Source organism: Coregonus clupeaformis, chromosome 7, assembly GCF_020615455.1.
Source record: "Coregonus clupeaformis isolate EN_2021a chromosome 7, ASM2061545v1, whole genome shotgun sequence".
NCBI lineage: Eukaryota > Metazoa > Chordata > Actinopteri > Salmoniformes > Salmonidae > Coregonus > Coregonus clupeaformis.
The window spans coordinates 43,946,364-43,969,182 of NC_059198.1; the positions used below are offsets into that span (position 1 = coordinate 43,946,364).

Consider the following 22,819-nt stretch of genomic DNA (forward strand, 5'->3'; position numbering starts at 1 on the left):
ATGTTGTCTTATTCCCTGTGTCCGAGGGTTGGTGAGCGAGGCGCTGGAGAATGCAGTATCACAGCAGATGGTGAGCTATGGCCCAATCCCGGACTCCGACCAACCGAATGAAGAATATGACCCACCAGGCTTGTTGGAGGACGACGACGATTCAGATAGTTTGAGACTGTATGTTTTCCTAGAACTATAAATCTCTAGTTTAAAAGTTATTGTAATGATATTTTGTGTATTAAAGTATTGTTTTAAGTATGATGTACTAGTTAACCGATGTTGCAGGATGTGATGAAGCAAATATTCTTCACTATAGGCTTAGACTGTTGTTTCCAGATAGTGGGTAAACAGGTTAGGTACCATTGCTAAAGAGTAACGTTACGCTTTTAATCATGGGGTAACCCTGATGAACCTGTATTGAATGAGACAATTTTTAATGTTTTTATATGCAAACCAACTTACATGCTTCAATGTGTGTGATTCATTTCTATAACAACATATATTTTGTGAGTATGTGTGTAATATTTAGTCAAAGGGTGGATTGATAGATGAATTATTAATGACTAATTATTACACCCTGAAACTGTGTGAAATGTGTTAGAATGTGTGAGTGTAGGACCAGTAAAGACTATGACATTGAGCTACTATTTAGCAATGTGAGTAAGAGTTAGACCAGACAACAAAGGACAAGGAGAACTGTCTTCAGGCAACTGAGAAACCAAGATAACTGAGGAATTTAGGGAGGAGAGAAACTGTTATGTGTGTGTGTGTGTGTGTGTGTGTGTGTGTGTGTGTGTGTGTGTGTGTGTGTGTGGAACTGATGGTCAGGAGAGCAATTATAAAGTGGAAAACTACAGCCTGCCTACAGAGGGGAGGGATTTTTTCTCTGACGTGTGCATATAAAAATATTGTACGACCATTTTGTTTTAGAATTCTCAATGAATAAATCTCTGACTATGCAGACCGGGACTCTGTCCGTTACTTAAATCCCAAAAGACTTACAACCTTTTGGGAGACGCACAGAGACACTGAAATAGTTTGTTAAATAATTCACATAACAGAATCATAAAATCAAAATAATGATTTATTATTGAAAATGTTAATTGTATATTTTTTAACAGTAGGCTATTATTATGTTATTTAATTTGCTTTTTATTTTTATTTTTATTTAACCTTTGTTTAACTAGGCAAGTCAGTTAAGAACAAATTCTTATTTACAATGATTTAAGCTCTTACCATTTCTCAATGTGCTCCACCTTATAATATTCGTTATCTTATATAAAGTAGTAATTCTATTTAGTTTAGATATTTCCCACATGCAGTTATAATTTTTTTAAACATAATTGTAACATTATGCACTATTTAAAGCTGCAAAAAATATTGATTTCGTATTATACACCTATCGTTTTAATGTGGACTTTTATTTTGAAGGCAAAATACGAAAACCAGAAGTCTTAATGTGGATAGGATCCAGCTAGTGTTGCTGCCATGACGCTAATATTATCATGTGACAGCATGGGCAGCGCCATTGAGGCAATCTCCATTTTCTTCTTCACTATTGGCTGATCCCTCCTGATGACCCGGTTGGACATGACTCCAACAGGGTCACCAGAGGGATCAGCCAATGAAGTTCAGCCCTCCTGATGACCCGGTTGGACATGAGTAACATTTTTTTTTCTTACATTTTAGTCACTTAGCAGATGCTCTTATCCAGAGCGACTTACAGTTAGTGAGTGCATACATTGTCATACTGGCCCCCAGTGGGAATCAAATCCACAACCCTGGTGTTGCAAACGCCATGCTCTACCAACTGACCTACTCATGACTCAATTAAGTTGGAAGTCCCACCCAGTTGACTACATTAAAATGGTGGAAGCCCTCAATGGCGCTGCCAATGCTAATACGGCCTTTTGGCCACTAGAGGCCTCTATCATTCTCTATGGTGTGGACCACTGAGGTGAGGACGAGCGGTTTCCTTCAGACAAAACATTTTAGGTGAGAGCGACCCCGTTTGTACAATGTAAGAATTTTATAGAAAGACGATATTTATAGAAAGTGCTGTAATTTCTAAACGGTTCACCCGATATGGATGAAAATACCCTCAAATTAAAACTGACAGTCTGCACTTTAACCTCATAGTCATTGTATAATTTCAAAAAGTTCTGGAGTACAGAGCCAAAACAACCTGTCGCTGTTCCAATACTTTTGGAGCTCACTGTATATGATTGTAGCTCTACCTTGCCTCAGATGGGTTAGGTGGACTTTTCCCCATATTGCTTACACCTATCCAACCCTCACATATCTACACGCTGGGTGTAGGTAGGGACTAAACTAGGCATTTTTCTGGACCGAGTCATAACAGGTAATGGAAAATGACTCCTAATTTGTAACTTCATGCAATCTTCAATATTATTTAGGCTATAATCTTGTAGAATGGCTGGGCAGGGAAGCAAACCAAGGTCGCTGGTGTGAAAGGGAAACACCCTATGCATCCCGCCAATTGGTGGGAATTGTAATTTCGCTCATATAGCTACACTGCCCTCTCCGAACGGGAAGGCACGTCTCGTGCTTCGACTACTCAGACACCTCACACATCCCAGGCATGCCTTCCGATGGCCATATGGTCACCAACCCACTTCTGACACCAACGTAGCGAACAGTGGGACAGGGAAGCAAACCCCAGGTTGCTGGTGTGAATAGCAAACACCCTTCGCATCATGCCAATAGGGTTAGCACACTTTGTGGGAATTGTAACGTGTTTCATATAGCGAGGTTCACTAAAATATTTTTTAGGTTGCCTGCTATTAAATCACATCACTCTAGGTATAAATTCAACAATGGGTGGATCTCAATATTAACTGTATTTGTATCCTTTCATTCTACTAAACTGATCTGAAAACAGGTGAAAGCTAAATTAATTCATGTTAAACTTGTTCCTATTCATGAATTGTGTTTGAGTTTCGAACAGGCCTTTCCGGCCAAACCAGTAGAGATGAGGAAGATGTGACAAGGAGAGGAAGACACTTTGACTATTGAGATGCGCCCCATGTAGACCAAACTATCGTATCAAGTGTAGTATTCCATTGAGACCACATGGTGGCCATATTGGAGAGGCTGGGACTTTGATTATGATGATGACTGCAGATCATAATTTGAACTGTAGGGCCTCCATATGTTGGCCATTGCATAAGGATTGTGAACAGAATCAGTCTAAAGCTTATTAGGTGGTGTAATATGATGGTGTACGTCAAGAAAATCGAATACTTAAACTTTTACTCAATTATTGGTCAGTCGCTTCCTCATGCTGCTGCCACAACGTAAACACAGCCATGTGACAATTCCGAGCTGCGCGCAAAGCTTGACGCACCCACTGGCACGAGTCCCACGATGAGCCCGAGCTGGTACCAGTGGCCACTGGCCAACTAATGTGCATGCGTACTTGTCTCTCCACTGTGAAGCGTGAACCCATCAAATCCGCTCTGGGAACGTAAGTCTGCATTTGCATTATCATACGACCTTCCTTGTTTCAATTGTGGATTTACTCTTGCAGTTTGTTGTCGTTTGAAATATCAGCGCATGTGATAAGCCCTCCAGACGCGAAGGTTTGGCTACATTTTATGCCAAGTGAATCGCAGTCTGCGCGTTTTATTTTTTTGTCAGGTCTGATATAATTGATCTCAAGCCGATACATTTAATCAACACACGAGTTGAGTGGAGTACACGGACCTACTTGCCATAAGGAAATCTGTCAGAATCCGAATAATGTTTTTGCAGTGATTGTTTTGGTATCATTCACCACACTCCCACTGTTGTCAGTCTACCTAGCACGAGAGTAGCCAAAGTAACGATTTAATGAGTCCAGTTGTTTAGAGAATTCTAGAAGAATATGGGAAGCACAGCAAATGACTCCAAGAAGAGAGACGTGAAGAAGACACCGAGAAAGAAGAGGACACTTCGACTGAATATGCCCGTAAGTCTTTTCTCTTCAGAAATATTAATTGGTGGTCATTTTTTGGGGACGAAATGATAGCCTATTTACTATGTATGCTCGCTCGCGCATGCTCTGAAGTTGAGCATGTAGCCTACACGTGGGCGGGGTTGTGGTATGCGTTTCCTTCAGTGAAATATACTGTTGCAACATTTTGCTCTCTATAGTGTTTCTTTTGAATGTGTATACAATGTATCCGCGGTAAACAATGCCTGGCACGGAATCTGTGGCATATGTCATGCAGAAAATAGATTAACACAACACACATGCTTAGTTATCTCCATATTTATGATTTAGCCACATTTTTTGCATTGTGATTCCTGGCTTCTTCATGCTGAGTGTAGGCTACATTTTATGAACCATATTCAATTTTAGTTAAGTCCATGACCAGAAATGTACATTTTACAGTATGCACAAAGCCTTTGTTTCTATTCAGGGCCATTTATAATAATAATAATAATAATAAATGTATAGCCATCGTGACATAACTCGGTAGTAGTATACTCAGAGCTTCCTCTTCGGCTGTAGGGAGAGGGAATGTAAAATCTGAATTCAGTTTGAGGTCAGCAGTCATCGTGAGTCATTCCAAGTCAGTATGATATCAGCTAGACCAACTGCACTGCACATACAGTACCAGTCAAAAGTTTGGAAACACCTACTCATTCAAGGGTTTTTCTTTATTTTTACTATTTTCTACATTTTAGAATAATAGTGAAGACATCAAACTTATGAAATAACACATATAGAATTATGTAGTAACCAACAAAGTGTTAAAACAAATCAAAATATTTGAGATTCTTCAAATAGCCACCCTTTGCCTTTATGACAGCTTTGTACACTCTTGACTGGTAGTGTATATCCTGTAATTCTAAGTTTACTGCTGATGTGACCGGTGACAATAGTTGGTGGAGGAGATACTAGGGATGTCTCATGTTTATGTGCACACACAGACACATACATCTACTTACAGTGAGGGAAAAAAGTATTTGATCCCCTGCTGATTTTGTACGTTTGCCCACTGACAAAGAAATGATCAGTCTATAATTTTTATGGTAGGTTTATTTGAACAGTGAGAGACAGAATAACAACAAAAAAATCCAGAAAAACATATCTAAAAAATGTTATAAATTGATTTGCATTTTAATGAGGGAAATAAGTATTTGACCCCCTCTCAATCAGAAAGATTTCTGGCTCCCAGGTGTCTTTTATACAGGTAACGAGCTGAGATTAGGAGCACACTCTTAAAGGGAGTGCTCCTAATCTCAGCTTGTTACCTGTATAAAAGACACCTGTCCACAGAAGCAATCAATCAATCAGATTCCAAACTCTCCACCATGGCCAAGACCAAAGAGCTCTCCAAGGATGTCAGGGACAAGATTGTAGACCTACACAAGGCTGGAATGGGCTACAAGACCATCGCCAAGCAGCTTGGTGAGAAGGTGACAACAGTTGGTGCGATTATTCGCAAATGGAAGAAACACAAAATAACTGTCAATCTCCCTCGGCCTGGGGCTCCATGCAAGATCTCACCTCGTGAAGTTGCAATGATCATGAGAACGGTGAGGAATCAGCCCAGAACTACATGGGAGGATCTTGTCAATGATCTCAAGGCAGCTGGGACCATAGTCACCAAGAAAACAATTGGTAACACACTACGCCATGAAGGACTGAAATCCTGCAGCGCCCGCAAGGTTCCCCTGCTCAAGAAAGCACATATACATGCCCGTCTGAAGTTTGCCAATGAACATCTGAATGATTCAGAGGAGAACTGGAAGAAAGTGTTGTGGTCAGATGAGACCAAAATCGAGCTCTTTGCCATCAACTCAACTCGCCGTGTTTGGAGGAATGCTGCCTATGACCCCAAGAACACCATCCCCACCGTCAAACATGGAGGTGGAAACATTATGCTTTGGGGGTGTTTTTCTGCTAAGGGGACAGGACAACTTCACCGCATCAAAGGGACGATGGACGGGGCCATGTACCGTCAAATCTTGGGTGAGAACCTCCTTCCCTCAGCCAGGGCATTGAAAATGGGTCGTGGATGGGTATTCCAGCATGACAATGACCCAAAACACATGGCCAAGGCAACAAAGGAGTGGCTCAAGAAGAAGCACATTAAGGTCCTGGAGTGGCCTAGCCAGTCTCCAGACCTTAATCCCATAGAAAATCTGTGGAGGGAGCTGAAGGTTTGAGTTGCCAAACGTCAGCCTCGAAACCTTAATGACTTGGAGAAGATCTGCAAAGAGGAGTGGGACAAAATCCCTCTTGAGATGTGTGCAAACCTGGTGGCCAACTACAAGAAACGTCTGACCTCTGTGATTGCCAACAAGGGTTTTGCCACCAAGTACTAAGTCATGTTTTGCAGAGGGGTCAAATACTTATTTCCCTCATTAAAATGCAAATCAATTTATAACATTTTTGACATGCGTTTTTATGGATTTTGTTGTTGTTATTCTGTCTCACCGTTCAAATAAACCTACCATTAAAATTATAGACTGATCATGTCTTTGTCAGTGGGAAAACGTACAAAATCAGCAGGGGATCAAATACTTTTTTCCCTCACTGTACGTGGAGATATATGTTAAGTCAGTATTGTTAGCGATATTGCTGTTATGCAAAATCCCAGACCTTGGCAAGAGGGATGACCTTCAAATCAGTGATGCTGATGTTAAGGCAAATTCACGTCATGGAACATTCTGTGACTCATCAAGGGCCCTTCCTCATGGATCTCCAAGCTCACCATGTGTTATAAAGGAAGTGGTCACAGATAGCTTATAACCAATGACCTGCTGGGCATCCATCTGCACTCCATCATCAAGATGGTGTTTTATTTTTGGAGCAAAAGAGCAGAAGGCTTGATTCTGCTCTTTCTGCCCTTGTGGCCTGTTTCTCTGTGATCTGAAATGGTTGTCCTAGTAGAACTACAGTCGTGGTGAAATGTTTTGAGAATGACACAAATACTAATTTTAACAAAGTCTGCTGCCTTAGTTTTGATGATGGCAATTTGCATATACTCCAGAATGTCATGAAGAATGATCAGATGAATTGCAATTAATTGCAAAGTCCCTCTTTGCCATGAAAATGAACTTAATCCCCAAAAAACATTTCCACTGCATTTCAGCCCTGCCACAAAAGGACCAGCTGCCATCATGTCAGTGATTCTCTTGTTAACACAGGTGAGAGTGTTGATGAGGACTAGGCTGGAGATCACTCTGGCATCCTGATTGAGTTAGAATAACAGACTGGAAGTTTTAAAAGGAGGGTGGTGCTTGAAATCATTGTTCTTCCTCTGTTAACCATGGTTACCTGCAAGGAAACACGTGCCGTCATCATTGTTTTGCACAAAAAGGGCTTCACAAGCAAGGATATTGCTGCTAGTAAGATTGCACCTAAATCAACCATTTATCGGATCATCAAGAACTTCAAGGAGAGAGGTTCAATTGTTGTGAAGAAGGCGTCAGGGTGCCCAAAAAAGTCCAGCAAGCGCCAGGACCGTCTCCTAAAGTTGATTCAGCTGCGGGATCGGGGCACCACCAATGCAGAGCTTGCTCAGGAATGGCAGCAGGCAGGTGTGAGTGCCTAGTGTCAAGAAGGGCAGCAAAGAAGCCACTTCTCTCCAGGAAAAACATCAGGGACAGACTGATATTCTGCAAAAGGTACAGGGATTGGACTGCTGAGGACTGGGGTAAAGTCATTTTCTCTGATGAATCCCCTTTCCGATTGTTTGGGGCATCCGGAAAACACCTTGTCCGGAGAAGACAAGGTGAGCGCTACCATCAGTCCTGTGTCATGTCAACAGTAAAGCATCCTGAGACCATTCATGTGTGGGGGTTGCTTCTCAGCCAAGGGAGTGGGCTCACTCACAATTTTGCCTAAGAACACAGCCATGAATAAAGAATGGTACCAACACATCCTCCGAGAGCAACTTCTCCCAACCATCCAAGAACAGTTTGGTGACGACCAATGCCTTTTCCAGCATGATGGAGCACCTTGCCATAAGGCAAAAGTGATAACTAAGTGGCTCGGGGAACAAAACATAAACATTTTGGGTCCATGACCAGGAAACTCCCCAGACCTTAATCCCATTTGAGAACTTGTGGTCGATCCTCGAGGCGGGGTGGACAAACAAAAACCCACAAATTCTGACAAACTCCAAGCATTGATTATGCAAGAATGGGCTGCCATCAGTCAGGATGTGGCCCAGAAGTTAATTGACAGCATGCCAGGGCGGATTGCAGAGGTCTTGAAAAAGAAGGGTCAACACTGCAAATATTGACTCTTTGCCAATACTTGTGTCATTCTCAGCTTTTGACCACGACTGTACAGTGTAATTAATGTACAGTAGATCACTTAATCTCTACCTTTTTGTTTACAAAAGTTCTGCTGCACAAGCTTCCAACATATCTCACTTCTCTATTAAAGTATAAAGATACAGGGCACCAAACCCGCTCACAGGGTTGGTTAACTCTTGAGTCCTTCATGTCTCTACCAACCTAAGTAAATCAGTCTTCAGTTTTAACATGCCCCATGTTTAGAATAATTTACAAATCTCCTTACATCTTGAACCCCTGCCAATTGGTCAGTTTAGAACACCAATGAGAGATTAATTCACTGAGGTTTGCAAGTGTTTTGGTTGATTGTGGTGGTTTATTGCTCTATCCTGTGGTTTCTTTTTTTGCTGTTTTATTGATTTATTGAATTATGTTTGAGAGTTGTTTGTTCTCAGTGCACCATTTGAGAATGAGACTATGGTCTCAATTGGGCTCCCCTGAATAAATACAAAATACAGTAATGGTGTACCAAGCTAGTTAGATTGACTTAATACACACCCCCTCCCCCCACCCAGATCCACACCAGGAGGCAGTAATGGAGCAGGGAAGAGGGCTTTATTGGATTAGGGAAGAGAGCTTGGCTTGGAATTCATCCATATTCTTTAGCTCTTCTTCTTCTTCTTCTTCGGTAGTTTCTGGACTGGGCCTGTATGTGCTCCAGATCACCGACCTTTGGCCATACCCTTCAGACAAGCTTGATGAGTTCTACAGGTACTTGTGATGTTTTTACCTGACGTCCAAGGACTGTCACACCTGGTAGTGGAATAAGGAAAAATCTTAAAATTCCATTGGTCAGGAATCTGATGCTCCAATTGTTATTGGTGATGACAATAGAAGTTCCCACCGTTTTAGTCTATCTTATCTTCCTATGTGCCACTATGCTATTTCTATGATATGCCAAGATAAATATACGAAACCAAATGTCCTACATTTGTGGAAACGGTAAGAAACTCTGCCCCGTTTTCATAGACATGGGAAATGGTTTCCTTTTGTGTTTGTCGTTGAATAACAACAAAAGACGTCCATTTGAATAGGTCTGCCTGCGTATCCCTCATCCATACGTGTAGGTCCACTTATAATGTCGAACTGTAGTGCAGTATGTTGACCAAACAAATGCAGTAGTGTTGATTTTGAGAAGTTACACCCTGATTTGTGTGATTCACTGTTAACGTTAGATTGACTCTGATGCCGTTAAGGCTGCTTGACACAAGACAATGTCACTCTTGGGTTTATGTCAATTCTATAGTGTAGGCGTAAAGAATGCCCCTCTTTCTCATGTGCAGTGCTGGGCAATGGGCTTTATACGTGACACCAAACGTGCTTAGGAGACAGTGGATCACCTTACAGCTAGTGATAGTAATCTGATTTGTGTTTTATCCATACAGCTATTTTTGAAATACCACTGGCACATACATTTAGCCTACAACATATCTGAGGTATGTTTTCTTCATTTGCAGGAGTATGCTCATGTGTTTTGTGAATCTCATAGACTGTGCTCAATGGACATGGTATGGCTCGGATAGGAGGGGAAGCAGTGATATCTGTCTTACAACGGAACATGTTGGCAACGCTTACTCTCTTTGTTTTCAGCTGCTGGTGATTTTAAGCTAAGAGCAAACAGAGAAAGGGTTATTTCTTATTAAATGTGATAATAATATTATTGATCAGGCTTTGCACAGTGCTGTTGTATTTTTGGAGTGGAGAAGTTGTTTGGTAGGAGCATGGGTTATCTCCAATGCATCTGGGTTGGTCAATATTTAGTCTACTATCGACAGACTGATAATGCAAGCCTTGTGAATCGGATGCAAATTTCGTGAGACCCCAATTTTACATTATGGTCTGGATAAAAATGTAGATGTGCATTTCTCCTTTTTCTCCTTTTGAAATGCTTTCGTTATTCTATTGAAAGGAAAAAATTAGTTCTAATAGAATGAATGAATTTTTACTTCTCTGATCATACAATTCTCTGTCATACAGTATAACAGTACATATCAAAAGTATGTAGAAAAATAGATGCAGGCCTGTATACGTACATATACACTCCTCATGGACAATGAGTCCACAATGGACCATGGTAACAATAATCACCTCTCTTTTGTTGTATTGTGTCTTGACAATAGGCCGGTGCAGTGTTTATGGCCATGCCTCTGTGCATCAATAGACACATATAATCCTGCAGCTGAAGACTGACAGCCTATGAAATAGGAATGTGTTGGCCGCATTGGGGAACTACTTGTGGAAATTTGGAATGGTGTAATGTTGATTCTGTGTTGTTGGGTTAGTCTGCATTGGAAAACATTTGACTGCACCAAATACTTTTGTTTTTTAAATACTTTTTTTAAGGGGTGTGTGACGAATCCTTTTGTAAAGAGACATTTGAAGTTCAGGGGCTCTCGCCAGACCAATCAAGCGTCCACTGAAGTTCTCAAAACGAGGGATGGCGTTCAATTACAATTGATAACAATTGAAAATGAATGTATGTTGCACTAAAAGGCTGTAGGCTATTTTGTAATCCCAAGGTTTTGTTTTCCATACCTGGTATTTTTGTCAGTTCCATTCCATTTTATCCACACAGTGAGGTACACTACCGTTCTAAAGTTTGGGGTCACTTAGAAATGTCCTTGTTTTTTAAAGAAAAGCAATTTTTCTGTCCATTAAAATAACATCAAATTGATCAGAAATACAGTGTAGACATTGTTAATGTTGTAAATGGCTATTGTAGCTGGAAACAGCTGATAAAAAAAAAAAAAAAAAAAGGAATATCTACATAGGCATACAGAGGCCCATTATCAGCAACCATCAGTCCTGTGTTCCAATGGCACGTTGTGTTTGCTAATCCAAGTTTATCATTTTAAAAGGCTAATTGATCATTAGAAAACCCTTTTGCAATTATGTTAGCACAGCAGAAAACTGTTTTAAAGAAACAAAAAAACTGGCCTTCTTGAGACTAGTTGAGTATCTGGAGCATCAGCAATTGTGGGTTCGATTACAGGCTCAAAATGGCCAGAAACAAATAACTTTTCTTCTGAAACTCGTCAGTCTATTCTTGTTCTGAGAAATGAAGGCTATTCCATGCGAGAAATTGCCAAGAAACTGAAGATCTCGTACAACGCTGTGTACTACTCTCTTCACAGAACAGCGCAAACTGGCTCTAACCAGAATAGAAAGAGGAGTGAGAGGCCCCGGTGCACAACTGAGCAAGAGGACAAACACATTAGAGTGTCTAGTTTGAGAAACAGACACCTCACAGGTCCTCAACTGGCAGCTTCATTAAATAGTACCCGCAAAACACCAGTCTCAACGTCAACAGTGAGGAGGTGACTCTGGGATGCTGACCTTCTAGGCAGAGTTGCAAAGAAAAAGCCATATCTCAGACTGGCCAATAAAAATAAAAGATTAAGATGGGCAGTCTGAGATATGGGGGTGATAATAACAAAAGGCAGCTTTTCCTTGTGTTGAGTCAAAAACAGTATTTTGGAGAATAAATCTGTGATTACATATTATTGTTTCTTTGCTATGAGGTTTGGCTTGGGGGAGAAAGGGGTCATCCTCTGACTTCATCAAATGTCAGATTAGAACCAAGTCTAAATGTTAGGGTAATATTCTTCTGTTCCACAGAATGTGCTCGTTGAATTTGCTCATCTCCAGTCTCGAACATTCATATATAGACCTACGTCCTGCAGTGTTTCACAGTTGTAAAGCCCAAAATGATGGAAACACTGAGATGATGATACAAATTCTGCTTGAGGAACAAGTGTTGAGAAAGCTACTATAGGAGGAGCTTTGGAGTCTCTGCCTGATTTTGAACTCCCATGAACAACATCGGAAACGAGAACAGTGGTTTATTCAAATAATATCTGTGGACTTTGATACAGTGTGGTGTGATTGACTAAGGGTTTAAAATACTTTTGAAGAATTTGAGGCGAGGTTAGTTCAGCTTAAACTGTTTGGAGGTTAAACAATTGGCGTCTATTAATAGCTGTTACCCACAATAAACAAAGGTGGCAGTTTGAACTTGAAGGGCTTGACGGACAAAATGCATTGGCCACAGCACTTTCTTCTTATCAATGTCTTCCAAACTGGCAAGTGAGTTAGTATTCAAAGAAGGAGCCTCTTTCTCTGAGAATGACTCATCTAGGCTGGCAAATGAAAGGGTTTGTTAAAAAACGGAGGAACTCAGAAGGATAGAGTCAGGGCATAATTGAAAGCCAATGATGGAATGGAGTTGAGGCAATTCATTTTTCCTCCATTTGTAAATGAAGACATTTCCCCTTCAATAACTACAGCTCATGAACATAATGGGGGTTGTGTGTTTTTCAAAGCACTTAACCGATTTTGATTTCATCAAAATAGGGTTCGGACGATTTTATATGATTTAAATCTAATATCATGATATTTGACATTGACGATAAATTGTAAAGTGCAAGACGATATATCGTGATGTTCAAGACTATACTCTATTTGCAGTTTTATCAGTTAGGATGTATCAATATGATGAAAATTAAGTCTAAATGAATTAACTAAGCCGTATCTTTTCTGCATACTAAGATTATTTAATGAGAATGCGACTATAATATAGTAAATAAGCACAAATTGCACAGTTTTTGGAATTATCTAGGCATTACCGGCGCAGAACGATCATATCGGATATCGCAATATCTGGAGTAGCATATCGTAGAAGAGGTCTCCCAAATATCACCCAACCCTATAAAGTCAAATGTGGCATAACCCTATTCCCAACCTTAGCATGACATTTGTTTATGAACGATTTCTGAAGCATTTATAGAGCCCCCATAAAGGCTTTACAGAGGCTTAATTAAAAAGTTATGTTTAGTTTCGAGTGGGACCATTATTTTACAGTAGCTGGCATGCCTGTGAATTGTTGTTGTTCTTTTATGCCACAGATTATCCATTATATTGACCAGATACTCAAGTGGCCACTCTAACAATGAAAATAAATGTCTTAAAAAATGGAAGGCATTCGGGAGGAGGCAAAATTAGGTGGGACCATTCTAGCCTCTTCCTCTCTGACTGGGCGTATCAAGCATGGCCAGAGAGGAAGAGGCAATGCGAGCGGGATTACTGGGCCCAAAATCTGTCTTCTCCAGCAGGTGGCTTCTTTTATTTTATTGTTATTTTTCTGGGCTCACCAAGCAAGGAGTTTTTGTATGGAGGTCAATGAGGATGTTGAATTTGATTAACAAAAAATGTAATGGCTTATTTGCTACGTGTTACTTTTTTGATCAACTAGACGTTTCGTAATGCTTAGGTTGTTACGAGTGTACTGATTTAAGTAGGACACGTGACATCCTGACAACTTTGAGAAAAAACACTTTATATCAGTGTTGTGCCTGTTGTTCACACGCGTATCTGCCCTCTCATTGGCTAGAATGGTCCCACCTAATCTTGCCTCCTCCCGACTGCCTTCCATTTTTGAAGACATGTATTTTAATTTGTTAGAGCGGCCAATAGCGTATCTGGTCAATATAATGGATAATCTGTGGCACGAAAGAACAATAACAATCTGTTGCTATGTTGATGATTGACAGACACTGCTCCTCCTACCTCTGTGACCGTGCACCCCTCGTAATGAAAAGCTCAACTCTCTAATTGAAGAGACACATCACAACATGGAAACGCTGACTCCAAATAGAAGCCCCATAGCTCGAATGTGATCTGTGCCTCCACATAATTATTGGCATTACTCAATGCAAGCATTGCGATTTTGACATTCAAGGTGTGTTTGTTATTTTTACTAGACACAGCCCATTACTTCTAGACACAGCCCATTGTAGTTTTAATTTTGAATTTAAAAATGCATGGGGTCATTGCCCGCCGTGTTCCTGTTGGTCAGTCGCCGGGATCGGCTTGTAAAGTCGTCCGCATGCTTCACAGCCGAAACAGTTTGGAAGAGTTTGTGCATATATTATGACAACGTTTTTGTTTGTTTTGGACTTCGGTGAGGGTTTTTTCGGCTGTTCGGGCACACTGCATTTTTTATGGCGGCAAGCCAAAGTTCGGATCCGAAGTCTACGCCCCTTCGTCGGTGATTGGTCAACAGTAGGGATTCTTCAATAAAGTCTTTGTTGTCATTCAACGAGAGATGACTTGTTTTCATGCAAATGTTTTCATTGACAAATACTGCACCAAAATATCTTAGTTAGATGTAAAATTGCGCGACTAAGATCTATTCGGTAAAAACGTCAAGATTAATGATAGATTTCTTGAGTTATCTTAGATTCATTCTGACTATTTTGAGGAAGTGTATACTGGCTACGGCGTTTCAAAATGGACAAAAAGTATTATTGCCGCTTTTTTCTTGTTTTTCATGTGGAGGTTTTTTAAGGGAGTATGTGAGCACGCTCGTTCGGTTCGGTTAGCCGAGTTCGGCTAGGCGCCAGCCGAACAGAAGCATGCTGACACCTTAACAACAACCACACTATACGATAAAGGCTCAACATTTCTGACACTGGCAGAACTTTATCAGAGCCTACGACTGCACGTAGTGGTACTTAATTGGCAGATCTAGACCCTGTCACACTGAACGAGCCAAGATGTCCGACAATTGTTTACGACCTAAGAATTTGCCCACAATGTAACATTTGTCTGGGACTGCAAAATCATGGCATAAGACGGCTAAAATCGTACAGTCTGTGCAGGCCTTAGCCAGTTATTCATTAGCTGAGTCATCCAACTACACTCAACCATAGAGAAGAGTAGGACAGAGGATTGATGGAGGGGAGGGAGAGGAGGATGAGGACTAAGATCCTTCTTTATCTGTCTCCCCTCTGAGGTTCATCAAATAGGATTTGTAAGCGCTTGAGGCAGCACTTTTGTTGACTATCTCATTACAGCATAGCTAAGTACTCATTATGAAACACTGGACTAGCCTTGCGCTCAGGGAAAGGCTGCTGTTTAGGCAGCTAGACTTTGAGTGTGATTTTTAGAGCTCAAACAGATTAGCATCACTGGCGATTGGTTTTTCTCTTGATCCCGAGAGGCGGGGTTTCTTTCAGACTCTGCTTTTCAAGACTGGAAGAGGAAGGTCAATGTGAGCTCCTCTCTTGGGGGAAGGAAGTTTTTCTCCACTTGTCATTCTCCTCTTGCCTGCATGTAGATAAGAACACGCAGTGGTTCAGGAACATATGCACAGCAGAGGGGATTTTGCTGGTCGTTCTGCACTTTGGGAGTAGAAGGTAAATTTATAAGTGTGTAAGTGTTGGGCTGGAGTTGGGTTTGTTTTCTAAGACACATGCAAAGAGGTGATGGTGATTGGAATGTGAGCTTGAGAAGAGAAATCAAAGTCCTATGGGAATATTTGTTACAAGGTTCTATTCGTTACTTGCTCAGAATATGTAGTTGCTGGATCCACTGTAGTAGCTGGATCCACTGTAGTAGCTGGACCCACTAAGACTGTGATTGTTTAGTAGAAATGGAATGAAAGCACAAAATCACAGATTCACAGGGTATTCAATTTTTTTTGAAAAGTTGCATTATCTACAATCCTTTAATTGTAAATGTATTTTTTAAATACGCACGTGATGCAAGGTGCAATATAATAAAATCCAGACTAAGAACTAGGCATTTATTATCAGTGTGTAGAGTTTTAGATAAACTAAGTGCACAGTGTACAATTCAAGCCTTTCCTGGATTTCATGTGGCCTTCAGCAGAGTGGTCTAACTTGGAGTTGTGTCTTGGGCTGTGTTATTTCTGTTTTAAGAGTGTGTACTGTAGACAGCAGATACCAAGAGGGGGTCTGGCACAGGCATCAAGGTTCAACTGACAAACACTGTCTCTAGATTTGAGATAAAGATGAGGTGGGGACTCGGATGAGTGCAAGGTCAACCAATCTGGACCAGCTGGGAACAGCATGTCGTGTGGTTAAGATCGCCTGGTCCCTAGTCTGTTTGTGCTGTATTGCAAACTGTATATGACCCTGGACCACTCTGGCAAGACAGCACAAACATATCTGTGACCAGGCTAGGGTTAAGATGCACACACTCCAGATATGGTAAATTGACCTTGTGTGTTTGATAGAAACATTTTCATTTGTTAAACTTTGGATGGACTTCTTAGCAGAGATACTGGAAAAAATATATGTTTGGAGGGCAAACTACAGAGCGAGAGAGAGGGGGTGGGGGGGCAAAGAGGGGGGGATTGGAGTAAGAATGAGACTGAAGTGAACAGTAGGATAATACTTATTTTTCTTAAAACTGCATTGTTGGTTAAGGGCTTCTAAGTAAGCATTTCACTGTAAGGTGTTGTATTCGGCGCATTGGTTCAATCAAGATTGGACCTGTCAGTCAGTTGTCATCGGCAACAGGGAGGGATTTGTAATAAGGAAAGATTTGTTCTCCTGACACAATTCTGACCATTGAGTGGTAAGAATGTTTCCCAAGTCCTACATGTATTTTGCAGATCAGTAGGCATTAGGGTTTGCATAGCTTGGTGTCTCAGGGAGAGTTGGGATATGCAAAAAAAACACATTTCCAATTCACATGCGTATTAATACACGCTTGTACAGTGAGGGAAAAAAGTATTTGATCCCCTGCTGATTTTGTACGTTTGCCCACTGACAAAGACATGATCAGTCTATAATTTTAATGGTAGGTTTATTTGAACAGTGAGAGACATAATAACAACAAAAAAATCCAGAAAAACGCATGTCAAAAATGTTATAAATTGATTTGCATTTTAAATTAGGGAAATAAGTATTTGACCCCTCTGCAAAACATGACTTAGTACTTGGTGGCAAAATCCTTGTTGGCAATCGCAGAGGTCAGACGTTTCTTGTAGTTGGCCACCAGGTTTGCACACATCTCAGGAGGGATTTTGTTCCACTCCTCTTTGCAGATCTTCTCCAAGTCATTAAGGTTTCGAGGCTGACGTTTGGCAACTCAAACCTTCAGCTCCCTCCACAGATTTTCTATGGGATTAAGGTCTGGAGACTGGCTAGGCCACTCCAGGACCTTAATGTGCTTCTTCTTGAGCCACTCCTTTGTTGCCTTGGCCATGTGTTTTGGGTCATTGTCATGTTGGAATACCCATCCACGACCCATTTTCAATGCCCTGGCTGAGGGAAGGAGGTTCTCACCCAAGATTTGACGGTACATGGCCCCGTCCATCGTCCCTTTGATGCGGTGAAGTTGTCCTGTCCCCTTAGCAAAAAAACACCCCCAAAGCATAATGTTTCCACCTCCATGTTTGACGGTGGGAATGGTGTTCTTGGGGTCATAGGCAGCATTCCTCCTCCTCCAAACACGGCGAGTTGAGGTGATGCCAAAGAGCTCGATTTTGGTCTCATCTGACCACAACACTTTCACCCAGTTCTCCTCTGAATCATTCAGATGTTCATTGGCAAACTTCAGACGGGCATGTATATGTGCTTTCTTGAGCAGGGGGACCTGGCGGGCGCTGCAGTATTTCAGTCCTTCACGGCGTAGTGTGTTACCAATTGTTTTCTTGGTGACTATGGTCCCAGCTGCCTTGAGATCATTGACAAGATCCTCCCGTGTAGTTCTGGGCTGATTCCTCACCGTTCTCATGAACATTGCAACTCCACGAGGTGAGATCTTGCATGGAGCCCCAGGCCGAGGGAGATTGACAGTTCTTTTGTGTTTCTTCCATTTGCGAATAATTGCACCAACTGTTGTCACCTTCTCACCAAGCTGCTTGGCGATGGTCTTGTAGCCCATTACAGCCTTTTGTAGGTCTACAATCTTGTTCCTGACATCCTTGGAGAGCTCTTTGGTCTTGGCCATGGTGGAGAGTTTGGAATCTGATTGATTGATTGCTTCTGTGGACAGGTGTCTTTTATACAGGTAACAAGCTGAGATTAGGAGCACTCCCTTTAAGAGTGTGCTCCTAATCTCAGCTCGTTACCTGTATAAAAGACACCTGGGAGCCAGAAATCTTTCTGATTGAGAGGGGGTCAAATACTTATTTCCCTCATTAAAATTAAAATCAATTTATAACATTTTTGACATGCGTTTTTCTGGATTTTGTTGTTGTTATTCTGTCTCTCACTGTTCAAATAAACTTACCATTAAAATTATAGACTGATCATTTCTTTGTCAGTGGGCAAACGTACAAAATCAGCAGGGGATCAAATACTTTTTTCCCTCACTGTACATGTGTGAAATATGACAAATATAAGCTTGCAACGCCAGGGTTGTGGGTTCGATTCCCACGGGGGACAAGTAAGAAAATGTAGGCACTAGATACTGTAAGTCGCTCTGGATAAGAGCATCTGCTAAATTACTAAAATATAAAATATATTATTATTATCTGTGACCTGCTTCTGGTAGAAGTTTGGATCTGGTAGTTGTCCCATTCAGTTAACTGGGAGGTTATTTGGTACTGGGTATGTTACTCTCACAACTCCTTTATACATATATGGACTGCCAAATAATTTGGTCCTTTTGTTTGAAGAGTGACAAAGAAACGCTTGTTATAATACCCCCCAAAACTGTCACAACTGCCCTGTCGCTGTCAATTGAGTCAGTGGTCGTTTCTAGGGTTCTAAGTGTGATATTTGATTCTTACGGAGTCACGTTTAGGAGGGCTTTAGCATGTTTAATGAGGTTTAGCACACTGCACGATGGGACTCATTCCAAGTGGTCTTTGAGTAGCGTTGTCCATTTAAACTCTCCATTCGCAGTCTGCAACATGGAGGGAGAACTCCGAGGCATTGTGTATAAGTTTGCCTTTGATTCTAAGATTGATTATAGTAACCGCACACAGCAACGGAAAGTTTGATGTTCTGTTGACTTTATTTCTGGGCATTAAAACAATGTTTATTTATTTCTTGAAGAAATGTGTGTGTGTGTGTGTATGTGTGTGTGTGTGTGTGTTTATTTTGTATGACAAACACTACCAGTCAAACTTTGGACACACTTACTCATTTAAGGGTTTTTCTTCATTTTTACTATTTTTGACATTGTAGAATAATAGTGAAGACATCAAAACTATGAAATACCACATATGGAATCATGTAGTAACCAAAAAAGTGTTAAACAAATTAAAATATATTTTTATATTTGAGATTCTTCAAATAGCCACCCTTTGCCTTGATGATAGCTTTGCACACTCTTGGCATTTTCTCAACCAGCTTCATGAGGTAGTCACCTGGAATGCATTTCAATTAACAGGTGTGCCTCGAAATGTGTGGAATTTCTTTCCTTCTTAATGCGTTTGAGCCAATCAGTTGTGTTGTGACAAGGTAGGGGGGTATACAGAAGATAGCCCTATTATTCTTAAAGTGCAGTCGCAAAAACCATCAAGCACTATGATGAAACTGGCTCTCATGAGGACCACAACAGGAATGGAAGACCCAGAGTTACCTCTGCTGCAGAGGATACGTTCATTAGAGTTACCAGCCTCAGAAATTGCAGCCCAAATAAATGCTTCACAGAGTTCAAGTCACAGACACATCTCAACATCAACTGTTCAGAGGGGACTGTGTGAATCAGGACTTCATGGTCGAATTGCTGCAAAGAAACCACTACTAAAGGACACTAATAAGAAGAGACCTGCTTGGGCCAAGAAACACGAGCTATGGACATTAGACCGGTGGAAATGTGTCCTTTGGTCTGGAGTCCAAATTTTATTTTTGGTTCCAACCGCTGTGTCTTTGTGAGACGTGGTGTGGGTGAACAGATGATCTCCGCATGTGTAGTTCCCACCATAAAGCATGGAGGAGGAGGTGTTATGGTGTGGGGGGTGCTTTGCTGGTGATACTGTCTGTGATTTATTTAGAATTCAAGGCACACTTAACCAGCATGGCTATCCAGCATTCTGCAGTGATACGCCATCCCATCTGGTTTGGGCTTAGCGGGACTATCATTTGTTTTTCAACAGGACAATGACCCAACACACCTCCAGGCTGTGTAAGGGCTATTTGACCAAGAAGGAGAGTGATGGAGTGCTGCATCAGATGACCTGGCCTCCACAATCCCCCGACCTCAACCCAATTGAGATGGTTTGGGATGAGTCGGACGGCAGAGGAAAAGCAGCCAACAAGTGCTCAGCATATGTGGGAACTCCTTCAAGACTGTTGGAAAAGCATTCCAGGTGAAGCTGGTAGAGAGAATGCCAAGAGTGTGCAAAGCTATTTGAATTATCTCAAATATTAAATATATTTTGATTTGTTTAACACTTTTTTGGTTAATACATGATTCCATATGTTATTTCATAGTTTTGATGTCTTCACTATTATTCTACAATGTAAAAACTAGTAGAAATAAAGAAACTGTTGAATGAGTAGGTGTGTCCAAACTTTTGACTGGTACTGTATGTCATTGAAATGTACCACAGAGTATAGTACTATATGTCTGTGTTTTTCTAGTTACTGTTTGTTTGAGACATCTCTCTCTATTGGATATAAGCAAATCTAAGTTTATTGGTGTTATACACAGTTTAGCAGATGTTATAGCGTGTGCAGCGAAATGCTTGTGTTACTAGCTCCCAACAGTGCAGTAAAATGTCAAACAAGTACACAAATAATCAAAAACAAGAAATCAAGAAATGTCAGAATGAATCCAATTAACTACCCAAATAACACTGTATCAGTAATCCAAATGCAATCTATGCGTATATATACCGAAAAGATACACTGAGTATACAATCCAGGTGAAAGCTATGATCCCTAATTGATGTCACTTGTTAAATCCACTTCAATCCGTGTAGATAAAGGGGAGGAAACCGGTTAAAGGAGAATTTTTAAGCCTTGAGACAATTGTGGGTGTGTGCTATTCAGAGGGTGAATGGGCAAGACAAAAAATGTAAATGTCTTTGAAAGGGGTATGGTAGTAGGTGCCAGGCACACCGGTTTGAGGGTGTCAAGAACAGCAACGCTGCTGGGTTTTTCACGCACAACAGTTTCCTGTGTGTATCAAGAATGATCCACCACCAAAAAACATCCAGCCAACTACACAACTGTGGGGAGCATTGGAGTCAACATGGGCCAGCATCCCTGTGGAACGCTTTCGACACCTTGTAGAGTCCATGCCCCGACGAATTGAGGCTGTTCTGAGGGCAAAATTGCGGGGGGTGCGCGACTGAATATTAGGAAGGTGTTCTTAATGTTTTGTACACTCAGTTTATATTAAGAATGATATGTACAGCAGTTATATATATATATATATATATATATATATATATATATATATATTAGCTATATTAGCTATGACAAGAATCCAGTAAAAGGCACATGACAGCCCGCTTGGAGTTTGCTAAAAGGCACCTAAATACTCTCTGACCATGAGAAACAAGATTATCTGGTCTGATGAAACCAAGATTGAACTCTTTGGCCTGAATGTCAAGCTTCACGTCTGGAGGAAACCTGTCACCATGCCTACGGTGAAGCATGGTGGTGGAGGCATCATGCTGTGGGGATGTTTTTCAGTGGCAGGGGCTGGGAGACTAGTCAGGATCGAGGCAAAGATGAACGGAGCAAAGTACAGAGAGATCCTTGATGAAAACCTGCTCCAGAGTGCTCAGGACCTCAGACTGGGGCAAAGGTTCACCTTCCAACAGGACAATGACCCTAAGCACACAGCCAAGACAATGCAGGAGTGGCTTCGGGACAAGTCTCTGAATGTCCTTCAGTGGCCCAGCCAGAGGCCGGACTTGAACCCGATCGAACATCTCTGGAGAGACCTGAAAATAGCTGTGCAGCAACGCTCCCCATCCAACCTGACAGAACTTGAGAGGATGTGCAGAGAAGAATGGGAGAAACTCCCCAAATACAGGTGTGCCACGCTTGTAGCGTCATACCCAAGAAGATTCAAGGCTGTAATCGCTGCCAAAGGTGCTTCAACAAAGTACTGATAAAGGGTCTGAATACTTATGTGATATTTCAGTTTTATATTTTTAATAAATTAGCAATTTCTAAAAACCTGTTTTTGCTTTGTCATTATGGGGTATTGTGTGTAGATTGAGGGGGAAAAAACCATTACATCCATTTTACAATAAGGCTGTAACGTAACAATGTGGAAAAAGTCCAGGGGTCTGAATACTTTCCGAATGCACTGTATACACTCAACAAAAATAGAAACACAACATGCAACAATTTCAAAGATTTTACTGAGTTACAGTTCATGTAAGGAAATCTGTCAATTTAAATAAATAAATTAGGCCCTAATCTATGGATTTCACATGACTGTGAATACAGATACTGTATGCATCTGTTGGTCACAGATACCCCCCCAAAAAAGTAGGGGCGTGGATCAGAAAACCAGTCAGTATCTGGTGTGACCACCATTTGCCTCATGCAGCGCGACACATCTCCTTTGCATAGAGTTGTTCAGGCTGTTGATTGAATATTGTCCCACTCCTCCTGCGAAGTTGCTGGATATTGGCGGGAACTGGAACACGCTGTCGTACACGTCGATCCAGAGCATCCCAAACATGTTCAATGGGTGACTTGTCTGGTGAGTATGCAGGCCATGGAAGAACTGGGACATTTTCAGCTTCCAGGAATTGTGAACAGATCCTTGTGACATGGGG

The 22,819-nt window shown here is 41.3% G+C and overlaps 1 protein-coding gene across 1 annotated transcript in view; it reads left to right on the forward strand.

Annotated features, from left to right (window-relative positions):
- The first annotated feature begins 3,336 nt into the window (after positions 1 to 3,336).
- Positions 3,337 to 22,819, forward strand: part of LOC123491273 (5'-AMP-activated protein kinase subunit gamma-2-like) — a 45,448-nt gene continuing 25,965 nt past the window's right edge. Inside the window, exon 1 of the mRNA XM_045221548.1 lies at positions 3,337 to 3,961. Within this exon, the coding sequence (XP_045077483.1) occupies positions 3,878 to 3,961 (84 nt within the window). The 5' untranslated portion in view covers positions 3,337 to 3,877. The remainder of the gene's footprint in view (positions 3,962 to 22,819) is intronic.